Here is a 12480-nt window from a genome sequence, read left to right on the forward strand (position 1 = left end):
AGGCGGGCGGGCGGGCGGGCTGACGTAGGATGAAGAGGAGGGGCGGGCGGGCTGACGTAGGATGAAGAGGAGGGGCGGGCGGGCGGGCTGACGTAGGATGAAGAGGAGGGGCGGGCGGGCGGGCTGACGTAGGATGAAGAGGAGGGGCGGGCGGGCGGGCGGGCTGACGTAGGATGAAGAGGAGGGGCGGGCGGGCGGGCGGGCTGACGTAGGATGAAGAGGAGGGGCGGGCGGGCGGGCTGACGTAGGATGAAGAGGAGGGGCGGGCGGGCGGGGCGGGCTGACGTAGGATGAAGAGGAGGGGCGGGCGGGCGGGCGGGCTGACGTAGGATGAAGAGGAGGGGCGGGCGGGGCGGGCGGGCTGACGTAGGATGAAGAGGAGGGGCGGGCGGGCTGACGTAGGATGACGAGGAGGGGCGGGCGGGCGGGCGGGCTGACGTAGGATGACGAGGAGGGGCGGGCGGGGGCGGGCGGGCTGACGTAGGATGACGAGGAGGGGCGGGCGGGCGGACGTAGGATGAAGAGGAGGGGCGGGCGGGCGGGGCGGGCTGACGTAGGATGAAGAGGAGGGGCGGGCGGGCGGGCTGACGTAGGATGACGAGGAGGGGCGGGCGGGCGGGCGGACGTAGGATGAAGAGGAGGGGCGGGCGGGCGGGCGGACGTAGGATGACGAGGAGGGGCGGGGCGGGCGGGCGGGCTGACGTAGGATGAAGAGGAGGGGCGGGCGGGCGGGCGGGCTGACGTAGGATGAAGAGGAGGGGGGGGCGGGCGGGCGGGCTGACGTAGGATGAAGAGGAGGGGCGGGCGGGCGGGCGGGCTGACGTAGGATGAAGAGGAGGGGCGGGCGGGCGGGCGGGCTGACGTAGGATGAAGAGGAGGGGCGGGCGGGCGGGCGGGCTGACGTAGGATGAAGAGGAGGGGCGGGCGGGCGGGCTGACGTAGGATGAAGAGGAGGGGCGGGCGGGCGGGCGGGCTGACGTAGGATGAAGAGGAGGGGCGGGCGGGCGGGCGGGCTGACGTAGGATGAAGAGGAGGGGCGGGCGGGCGGGCTGACGTAGGATGAAGAGGAGGGGCGGGCGGGCGGGCGGGCTGACGTAGGATGAAGAGGAGGGGCGGGCGGGCGGGCTGACGTAGGATGAAGAGGAGGGGCGGGCGGGCGGGCGGGCTGACGTAGGATGAAGAGGAGGGGCGGGCGGGCGGGCGGGCGGGCTGACGTAGGATGAAGAGGAGGGGCGGGCGGGCGGGCGGGCTGACGTAGGATGAAGAGGAGGGGCGGGCGGGCGGGCTGACGTAGGATGAAGAGGAGGGGCGGGCGGGCGGGCGGGCTGACGTAGGATGAAGAGGAGGGGCGGGCGGGCGGGCGGGCTGACGTAGGATGAAGAGGAGGGGCGGGCGGGCGGGCGGGCTGACGTAGGATGAAGAGGAGGGGCGGGCGGGCGGGCGGGCTGACGTAGGATGAAGAGGAGGGGCGGGCGGGCGGGCGGGCTGACGTAGGATGAAGAGGAGGGGCGGGCGGGCGGGCTGACGTAGGATGAAGAGGAGGGGTGGGCGGGCGGGCGGGCTGACGTAGGATGAAGAGGAGGGGTGGGCGGGCGGGCGGGCTGACGTAGGATGAAGAGGAGGGGTGGGCGGGCGGGCTGACGTAGGATGAAGAGGAGGGGTGGGCGGGCGGGCTGACGTAGGATGAAGAGGAGGGGTGGGCGGGCGGGCGGGCTGACGTAGGATGAAGAGGAGGGGTGGGCGGGCGGGCTGACGTAGGATGAAGAGGAGGGGCGGGCGGGCGGGCTGACGTAGGATGAAGAGGAGGGGTGGGCGGGCGGGCGGGCTGACGTAGGATGAAGAGGAGGGGTGGGCGGGCGGGCGGGCTGACGCAGGATGAAGAGGAGCGGTGGGCGGGCGGGCTGACGCAGGATGAAGAGGAGCGGTGGGCGGGCGGGCGGGCTGACGTAGGATGAAGAGGAGGGGTGGGTGGGCGGGCGGGCGTACAATGTAAAGTAGGGGTGTGCGTAGGATGCAGAGCAGGCGTGGGCAGGTGGGCAGGCAAGCGTGGGATGAAGAGGAGGGGTGGGTTGGTGTGTGGGCGTAGGATGAAGAGGAGGATGTGCGGGCGGGCGTGCGTAGGATGCAGAGCAGGCGTGGGCTGGCGGGCGGGCGGGCAGGCAGGCGTGGGATGAAGAGGAGGGGTGGGTAGTTGGTCGTAGGATGAAGAGGAGGGGTGGGTGGGCATAGCATAAAGAGGAGGGGTGAGTGGGCAGGCGGGCATAGAATGAAGAGGAGGGGCGTGTGAGCGTAGAATGAAGAGGAGGGGTGGGTGGGTGGCATAGGATGAAGGGGAGGGGTGGGTGGGCAGGCGGGCGGGGTTAGACATCGTGATACTGGGAGAATTAGCTATTTGGAGACAGAACTGGCTCAAAGGTAGAAGACAGAGGAGGGTGGTGGAGGGTTGCTTTTCAGACTGGAGGCCTGTGGCCAGTCACAATGATTGGTGCCGGGTCCTCTGCTTTTTGTCATTTACATAAATGATTTGGATGCGAACATAGAAGGTATAGTGAGTAAGTTTGCGGATGATACCAAATTGGAGGTGTCACAAAATGATAAACAGACAAGGTCTTTTCCCTGGAGTGGGGGAGTCCAGTACTAGAGGGCATAGGTTCATGAAGAGAGGGAAAAGATATAACAGGGACCTAAGGGGTAACGTTTTCACACAGAGGGTGGTGCATGTATGGAATGAGCTGCCAGGGGAAGTTGTGGAGGCTGGTACCATTGAAAGGCATCTGGATGGGTATCCGAATCGAAGGGGTGTAGAGGGATATGGGCTAACTGCTGGCAAATGGTACTAGATCAGGTTAGGATATCTGGTCGGCATGGACGATTTGGACCAAATGGTCTGTTTCCGTGTTATACATCTCTGACTCTATGACCTCATCTACTGTGCCTATTGCTCTTGATGTGGTCTTCTCTACATTGGGGAGACAGGATGCCAACTTGTGGAAAGTTTCAAACAACATCTCTGAGACACACACACACACCCACACCCACACACACACACACCCACACACACCAAACAACCCCACTGCTCTATGGCCAACATCTTCAACTCTCCCTCCCAGTACCAGCCAGCCAAGGATATGCAAGTCTTGGCCTCCTCCACCTCCAAATTGTAGTCACCCGATGTCTGGAGAAGAACCCCTCATCTTCTGCCTTGGGATCCTCCAACCACACAGCATCAATGTCAATTTCACCTGTTTCCTCATCTCCCCCCCACCCCACCCACCTCATCCCAGATCTAATCCTCCAACTTTGCACCGCCATCTTGAACTGCCATCTGTCCATCTTCTTTCCTACCTATCCACTCCACCTTCCACTCTGACCTATCCCACCTTCTACTCTGACCTATCACCATCACCTCCCACCTGCACCTGCTACCCTACTCCCACCTCCACACCCTCCTTTTTTTCTAATCTCTTAGCTCCCTGCCCCCAACCCCACATGTCTGATGAAGGGCTTATGCCTGAAACATCCATTCTCCTGCTCCTCAGATGCTGCCTGACCTGCTGTGCTTTTCCACCACCACACTTTTTGACACATGGTATAGGGGCCAACATATTACTATTGGTAAAGGATTGGTTAGTTGATGGGAAACAGAGTCGGCATTCAAGGATATCTTTCCTCTTTGGCAATTTGTAACTCGTCAGGGGTCAGTGCTGGGACCTCAACTATTTTCAATCCATTCTTCCACCGCATTGGATGAACAGAACTGAAGAAGGGTACTGGATCCAAAGTGTTAACTCTGCTTGCTTTCCACAGAATAAATGGAAACAGGCCATTTTGGGCCAACAAAACTACATCAACCCTCTGAAGAGCATCCCACCCAGACCCATCCCCCTACAGTTTCCTTGTAACCTTACCTCTCCCATGGTTAACACACTTAACCTACACATCCCTGAATAGTATGGACAACTTAGCCTGGCCAATCCACCAAACCTGTACATCTTTGGACTGTGGGAGGAAACCAGAATACCCAGCAGAAATCCACAGAGACACTGGAAGAACACGCAAACTCCAGAGACAGTTGCCCCGGGGTGGAACTGAAATCAGGTCCCTAGTGCTACAAAGCAACAGCACTAATGACTAAGCTACCACGTCACCTTTTGTTCAGATGGCGTTTGCCAGATCTGCAGTGTTTCTCCAGCAATTTCTGTTTTGTTCCAGATTTCCAGCATCTGCGGTTTTGTTTTACTTTAGGTTAGAAAGTAAGTTGTCAAGAGGAGTTGGAGATCCTGTCTTCCTTTTGTAACTAACTGAATGGGCTGAAATTTGACAATTAGAGCATAATGTATGGAAATATTGATTTGTCCATTTTGGAATGAAGAATCAAAAAGCAATACACAGCAATACACACTTTGTTTTAATCAGCACTCTTGATAAACTGGCAAAAACTATATACCACAAATTCCAGAAGTTTACTGTATTATTGCCATCTCCAAGTTGTCAGTTGAAGGTGAGACCGAGAAGGCTCTCTGCCAGTAAGTTTTATTTAAGGCATAGTTGCATTATTATTTAAGTGATTTATGCTGTAAATCAAGTGTAACAGTGATGCGTACGCCTCCTGCATTATGCTTTATTACGTAGTGTGTTTTTATATATTGATTATGTGGACATCTTGATCAACCGTAATCTTTGATCAATCGATACATGCCTGGTGCCAGTTAACAAAAGGTTTGCTGTATTACATAAACTCATCACAAAGACCTGCGCCTGCCTCTACCATATTCCTAGTTTCTATTACATACCTGCACCTTGCAGGAAAAAAATGTGTAAATTAAGACTCTACTAGTGTCACTCTAGCCATATCACACTAATAGGCTAAACCTCTCAGATCATTGCATGTTACCCAATTTCATGAACGCCGCAGTTTCCTCCTATCTCAATAAACTTTAGAACATAAAGTGGGACTTACTGACATGAAATGGCAGCATGTTTTATGAATGACCATTCATATTATTTGAAAATCTCTTTTAAAGAAAATCTAAATATCCTGTCTTGAAATTTAAAACCAGATTCAGGGGTAAAGAAATCTCAGAATAGCTGCCACCACTGTCAATTCCATCAGTAGCGTTCACACAAGCAAATTATTTCTCTCAAGCTCAAACCCATCACAGAATTGTAGAGTGGTTACAGCACTAAAGGAGGCTATTTGACCTGTCAAATATATACTGGTCATCTGAAGAGACAATTCACACCTCTGTTTTTTTCCCCCATATTCATGTAAATGTCTTCTTTTGCCATAATTATTTCATTCCCTGTCAATTAGTCCTATAATTAATAATACATCCAATATTCATTAATTAAGCTCATGCCATCAAAAAGTGGAACATACAATTCAAACAGTCTGTACTTCGAAACAAAAGACTCTGAGCATCATCAATCCCACCATCGTGACAGAATGTGTCAGCACACTAACTGCTTATCATCATACTTACTGTGACCATGAAGGTGAAAACAACAAAGATAAATCGGAACCAGATTTCCACTTGGGAAAATAAGGCATTATACATCTTCAACTGTTGGACAGAAATTTAACATTGGCATTAGTACGAAAAGGCAGCACCAACACAGATTTTAAATTGCTTTAAATGCTTCAGCTAAACATCAGGTACATTTAGTTGGATAAATAAAAAAGTTGATTTTTAATCGCTTAAACATACTGAATATTTAATACAAGCACAAAATTAAAATCAAATGCAAATGTTAATATTGATACATCAAATCACAGAATCCCCGCAGTGTGGAAACAGGCCATTTCCCAACAAGTCCACACCAACCCAGACCCACCCCCTTATCCTATACCTATGTATTTCCCGTTTCTAACGTACCTAACCTACACAATTCTGAACACTGTGGGGAACTTAGCATGGCCAATCTACCTAATGTGCACATCTCTGGACAGTGGGAGGAAATCAGAGCATCCAGCGGAGACCCACGCAGACATAGGGAAAACATGCAAACTTAATATCTGGATTAATCCCGGTTCTACAAGCTAGTGAGAGCAGGAATAGGAGGAGACAGCAGATGAATGCATGGCTGAGGTGCTGATGTATGGGAGAAGGATTCACATTTTTGGATCATTGGAATCGCTTCTGGAATAGAAGTGATGCGTACAAGGAGGACAGATTGCACCTAAGTTGGAAGGGGACTAATATACTGACAGGGAGATTTACTAGAACTGCTTAGGAGGATTTAAACTAGTAAGGTCGGAGGCTGGGGGTGGGCCCAGGGAGATAGCAATGGTAGAGATCAATCTGAGACTGGTACAGTTGAGAAAAGAAGTGAGCCAAACAGTCAGGGCAAGCAAGGACAAAGCAGAGAACAAGGTAGGACTGATAAATTAAACTGCATTTATTTCAATGCAAGGGGCCTAACAGAGAACGCAAATATCTCAGCAAGGGGCCAGCAATCACTTCCCTAACTTCCCACAGAGTTCTAGGGTACATCTGATCAGGTCCTAGGGATTTATTCTTAGAGTTAAGGAGAATCCAAAGAGATTTTACAAATACATTAAGGACGAGGGAGAGAATAGGGCCCCTCAAAGATCAACAAGGCAGCCTTTGTGTGGAGCTGCAGAAGATGGGGAGATATTATACAAATATTTTGTATCAGTATTTACTGTGGAAAAGGCCAAGGAACATGGGACTGGGATATCATAGCAATTACAGAAATGTGACTCCGAGATGGACAGGACTAGCAGCTTAATGTTCCAGGATACAAATGCTACAGAAAGGACAGAAAGGGAGGCAAGAGAGGAGGGGGAGTAGCATTTTTGATAAGGGATTGCATTACAGCTGTACTGAAGGAGGATATTCCCGGAAATACATCCAGGGAAGTTATCGGGTGGAACCGAGAAATAAAAAAAGGATTGTATTATAGACCCTCTAACAGTCAGAGGGAAATTGAGAAACAAATTTGTAAGGAGATCTCAGTATCTGTAAGAATAATAGGGTGGCTAAATTTCCAAACATGGACTGGAACTGCCATAGTGTTAAGGATTTAGTTGGAGAGGAATTTGTTAAGTGCCTACAAGAAAATTTTCTGATTCAATATATGGGTGTACCTACTCCTGAAGGTGAAAAACTTGACCTACTCTTGGGAAATAAGGCAGGGCAGGTGATTAAGGTGTCAGTGGGAAAGCACTTTGGGGCCAGCGACCATAATTCTATTAGTTTTAAAATAGTGACAGAAAAGGATAGACCAGATCTAAAAGCTGATGTTCTAAATTGGAGAAAGGCCAATTTTGACAGTATTAGGCAAGAACTTTCAAAAGTTGATTGGGGCAGATGTTCGCAGGTAAAGGGACGGCTGGAAAATGGGAAGTAGTAGAATATTCACTGCCGGTGCAGGATTGTTGGCTACTAACTTTGAACATTAAGAAAGCTGCAATTGTTTTACGTCACCAAGAGCACTTATTGAGAGCATTGATTTTTCAGCAGCACAAATGAATACAAGTCCTTTAGTTATTGCTGTGGCTCAGGAATCACTTATCAGCCAGAGCAGGTGAGAACGGCAGATTCCCTTCCCTGAAGGGTATTACTTTTACATTTCTCTGAAACGTACCCACCCATCTACTCTTCCATGTCTCTGACTGTTTATGGGCTTGTGGTACATTGTGAGATTATATACTCTGGTCCTTGGCTCTGCCTTGAAGGAAGACATCCATTCAGGATTTACCATCAAGCCCCTTAAGAATTCTGTTTGTTTCAATTGACTCACCTCTCATTTTTCTAAATTCCAAAGAGTAGAGTCCCAGCAGTTTAACCTTTGCTCCTAAGACAAGATCAGTTAGAAGTCGAGGTACATGTTGGTACCAAAGATATGGGCAAAGTGAGGAATGAGATCTTGCATGAAGAATTAAGGTAGCAAGGCAGTAGATTAAAAAGCAGGATCTAATGGTTGTTAATACACATAAATGATATAGATAAAAATGTGGGGGAAATGTCAAGGAAATTCAAGATGACTCCAAGATTGGCTTTGGATAGCTTGCAAAGAAGATGATTGTAGGTTACAAGAAGATATAGATGGGTTGGTTTGAAAGTGACAGATAGTGTTTAACCCTGATAAGTGCAAGACGATGCACTGGAAGACGAAATAAAATGAGGGAGTATTAATGAATGAACAGAGTTATCTTGGGGTAATTATTCACAGATCCCATATGGGACACGTGGGTTCAACAGTGATGGCACACAGTACAAAAGGGGATACAGGAGGTTTACCAGGATGCTGAGTCAGATGGAAAAACTGTCCTATAAGGAGAGACTAGATATGCTTGGATTAATTTCTTTTAGAGCAGAGAACACCGAGGGGGATATGATTGAGGTGTATAAGATTTTAAGGGGTATGGACAGGGTGAATAGTTGCAGCTGCTCCCTTTGGTTGAGGGGTCAATCACAAGAAAGCATATTTTTAAGCTATGTGGCAGGAGATTCAGACGGGATTTGGGAAAAACATTTTCACTCAGCTGGTAATGGAAATCTGGAATGCACTGCCTGGGAAGGGAACGGAGGCTACAAACCTCTGAAAAATATTTGGATGAGCGCTTGAAATATTCAAGGATATGGGACAAGTGCAGGAAATTGGAACGAGCGCAATTTTAGAGGTAGTTATGTCGGTGCAGACTCGATGGGCCAAAGGACTTTTAAGTGCTGTATGAAGCTATGAATCAAGCTTCAGGAAAACAAAGTGTACTTACAGTGAAATTTACATTCTTGATCGAAAACAAAGGATCTTCTAGATCATAGAAGGTGATGGTAATCATGTATTCGGTATAGTTCAGATAACCAAGGTGTAGTACAATTATTTCATCACATAGCCCCTTAAGTAAAACGGAAAAAGTTCACATTAGTTAATTTCCAACAATGAACTGAGACACTTTGGCAATTGTGTAACATCATTGTTTAGAGTAGCCGAATCATGCAAGCAAATGGTCTGTTTCAAGTTTCAAACTATTTCAAGTTTGGGTAGACACACATCTTTTACTTTGGCTGAACTCAAAAGTTAATATTAAAAGGATCCCATATAAATATTTAAAACTCTACAGCATTGAAGCTGTATCGTCTGGTTAGTAGATAGCACCGTGATAAAAGAAAAGCAATGTATATCCAGAAATCTGAAGTTTTAAGAAGTGCTGAAATTACTGATTTGGAGATGCTGGTGTTGGACTCGGGTGTACAAAGTTAAAAATCACACAACACCAGGTTACATCACTTGAGACTGTAACTTTTTAAAAAAAGGTTTTGCAATTTACATATGAAAGAACTGAAATCAACGTTAAAAATCACACAACACCAGGTCCAACAGGTGGTTGGTGAAGGAGCAGCATTCCGAAAGCTAATGCTTCCAATTAAACCTGTTGACTATAACATGGCGTTGTGTTCCAAATCATGGAAACCAATGTTGTCATTTTAACAGATGAGAGACTTAACAAACAAGCCAGGTCTTTTTCAATATATAATTTCAGTTACATCACACTGTAAACATTTGCTATAAATCCTGTGTCTTACAATCTTATACTTCACAAACACTTGATGAGGGAGCAGTGCTCTGAAATCTAGTGCTCCCAATTAAACCTGATGGACTATAACCTGGTGTTATGTGATTTTTAACTTTGAAAATATTGAGGTTAGTTGGCATCTGTGGAGTGAAAAACAATGTCAAAGATTCAGGTTGATGACGTCTCAAGAACTGGAAATTGCCTGAGAAACAACACGTTTGAAACATACAGAAAGGTTGGCAACAAGAGTAGTCATGCAGTCATTACAATACAGGCAGAGATATTCAGCCCATTCAGCCCATACCAATTCACTGTAGAGCTCATCACGTACTTCTATTCATCACATTCTATTCTTGTAACCCAGCAAGTTTATTTCTTTCAAGTATCCATCCAACTTCCTGTTGAAATTATTCATTGCCTCAGTTTCCACTATCTTGGTAGGCAATGAGTTTCCTGATCATCACTCACTGCTTAACAAATTTCTTTATCATATTCCACTTGCACTTCTTGCCCAAATCTTACAATAGGTACAGGAGTAGGCCATTCTGCCCTTTGAGCCAGCACCACCATTCATTATGATCATGGCTAATCATCCTCAATCAGTATCCTGTTCCTGCCTTATCCCCATAACCCTTGATTCTACTATCCTTAAGAGCTCTATCCAACTCTTTCTTGAAAGTATCCAGAGACTTGGATTCCACAGTCTTCTGGGGCACAGCATTCCATATACCCATCACTCTCTGGGTGAAGAAGTTTAATCTGTTCTTCCTAATCCTTGCAATCAGTGGCTAAATGGAACAGCTCTTTAGTCTATAGAACATAGAAAAATACAGCACAGTACAGGCCCTTCGGCCCTCGATGTTGCGCCGATCCAAGCCCACCTAACCTACACTGGCCCACTTTTCTCCATTTGCCTATCCAATGCCCGTTTAAATGCCCACAAAGAAGGAGAGTCCACCACTGTTACTGGCAGGGCATTCCATGAACTCACGACTCGCTGACTCAGGACAAAGGAGAGAATCTATGTGGGGATCAGAAAAGGTAGGTGAGATCCTAAACACATACTTCATGTCAGTATTCACCACAAGAAAGGAATTGGAGAATGATGATCTCAGGGAAGGGTGTGTGGAATTTCTAAGCCAAGCTGCTATTAAAATGGACAAGGTGTTGTGTGTCTTAAAAAGTATTAAGGTAGGTAAGTCTCCAGGTCCTGGTAGGCCCAAAATATTCAGGGAGGCAAGAGAACAAATTGCTGTAGCATTGACAGACATCTGGCCAAAGATGAGGTCCCAGAAGACTGGAGAATAGCCAATACTGTCCCATTATTTGAGAAAGATAGCAGGGATACTCTGGGAAATTACAGGCCTGTCAGCCTCACATCAGTTGTGGAGAAATTATTAGAAAAGATTCTCAGGGATAAGATTTACATGCATTTATAAACAACTAGACTTATTAGCAACAGACTGCATGGTTTTATGCAGGGAGGTCATGCCTCAACAATCTGATTGAGTTTACTGAGGAGGTGACGAAGATAATTGATGAGGAAAAAGCGGCTCATGTTTTCTGCAGGGACTTTAGTAAAGCCTTTGACAAGGTCCCTCATGGCAGACTGATACAAAAGGTGGAGTCACATTGGATATTAGGTGGGCTTGGATCGGCGCAACATCGAGGGCCGAAGGGCCTGTACTGCGCTGTATTTTTCTATGTTCTATAGACATGGTATCAGGGTGAGCTGACAACATGGAAACAGAACTGGCTTAGATATAGGAAACAGAGGGCAGCAGTGGATGGAAGCTTTTCAGAATGGAGGGCTGTCACTAGTTCCACAGGGATCAGTGCTGGGACTCTACTGTTCCTGATCTACATAAATGATTCGGAGAAAAATGTGGCTAGTTAAATCAGTAAGTTTGAAGGTGATACAAAGATTGGAAGAGTTGCAGACAGTAAGCACTATTGTCAGAAGATACAGCAGGATATAGATCTGTTGGCAGCATGGGAAGAAAAATGTTGAAACATACACAAAATACAAATGTGAGGTCATACATTTTGGAAGATCAAGTGAAAGTTATACAGTGAATGGCAGAACCTTTGGAATATTGACATGCAGAAGGATCGGAGTGTGCAGGTCCATAGATTACTGAAGGTGGCAGTGCAGATAGATAAGTAATGAAACAGGCATATGTCATGCCTGTCTTCATTGGAAGGGGCATTAAATATGTGGCTAGGCAAGTTATCTTACAGCTTTATAGAACTTTAGTTAGGCCACACCTGGAATATTGCATCCAGTTCTGGTAACCACACTACCAGAAGGATGTGAATGCTTTGGAGAGGGTACAGAAAAGGTTTACCAGGATTTTGCCTGATACAGGGGATTTTAGCTATGAAGAAATGTTGAATAGACTAGGTTCATTTTCACTGGAACACAGGAGGTTGAGAGGTGAACTGATAAAGGTTTAAAAGATTGCAAATGGCATGGATAAAGTAAAAGGTATGAGGCTTTTTACCAGAGTGGAGGGGTCAATTACTAGGGGACACAGGTTCAAGAGGACACATTTAAAAGAAATATGCGAGGTAAGTTCTCACACAAAGGATGGTGAGTGCCTGGAATGCACTGCCAGAGAAGGTGATAGAAGCAGATATGATAGCAACATTCATGAAACACCTGGAAGATTGCATGACGAGGAAAGAAATAGATGGATATGAATCCTGTAAGTGAAAATAGTTTTAGTATATAAGGGCAAAATGTGTCAGTGCACCCTTCAGAAATGATTAGATTAGATTAGATTACTTACAGTGTGGAAACAACAAGTCCACACCGACCCGCCGAAGCTCAACCCGCCCATACCCCTACATTTACCCCTTACCTAACACTATGGGCAATTTAGCATGGCCAATTCACCTGACCTGCACATCTTTGGACTGTGGGAGGAAACCGG

At 47.4% G+C, this 12480-nt stretch overlaps 1 protein-coding gene across 3 annotated transcripts in view; it reads right to left on the bottom strand.

Annotated features, from left to right (window-relative positions):
• tmem181 (transmembrane protein 181) overlaps positions 1-12480 on the bottom strand; it is a 398388-nt gene that overhangs the window by 215404 nt on the left and 170504 nt on the right. For all 3 annotated transcript variants that reach the window (XM_060831604.1, XM_060831605.1, XM_060831606.1), the window contains exons 6-7: positions 8744-8866; positions 5484-5564 (exon numbers count right to left, since the gene is read on the bottom strand). In XM_060831604.1, the coding sequence (XP_060687587.1) occupies positions 5484-5564; positions 8744-8866 (204 nt within the window). The remainder of the gene's footprint in view (positions 1-5483; positions 5565-8743; positions 8867-12480) is intronic.

The sequence above is a fragment of the Hemiscyllium ocellatum genome, chromosome 10 (assembly GCF_020745735.1).
Source record: "Hemiscyllium ocellatum isolate sHemOce1 chromosome 10, sHemOce1.pat.X.cur, whole genome shotgun sequence".
NCBI classification, from domain to species: domain Eukaryota; kingdom Metazoa; phylum Chordata; class Chondrichthyes; order Orectolobiformes; family Hemiscylliidae; genus Hemiscyllium; species Hemiscyllium ocellatum.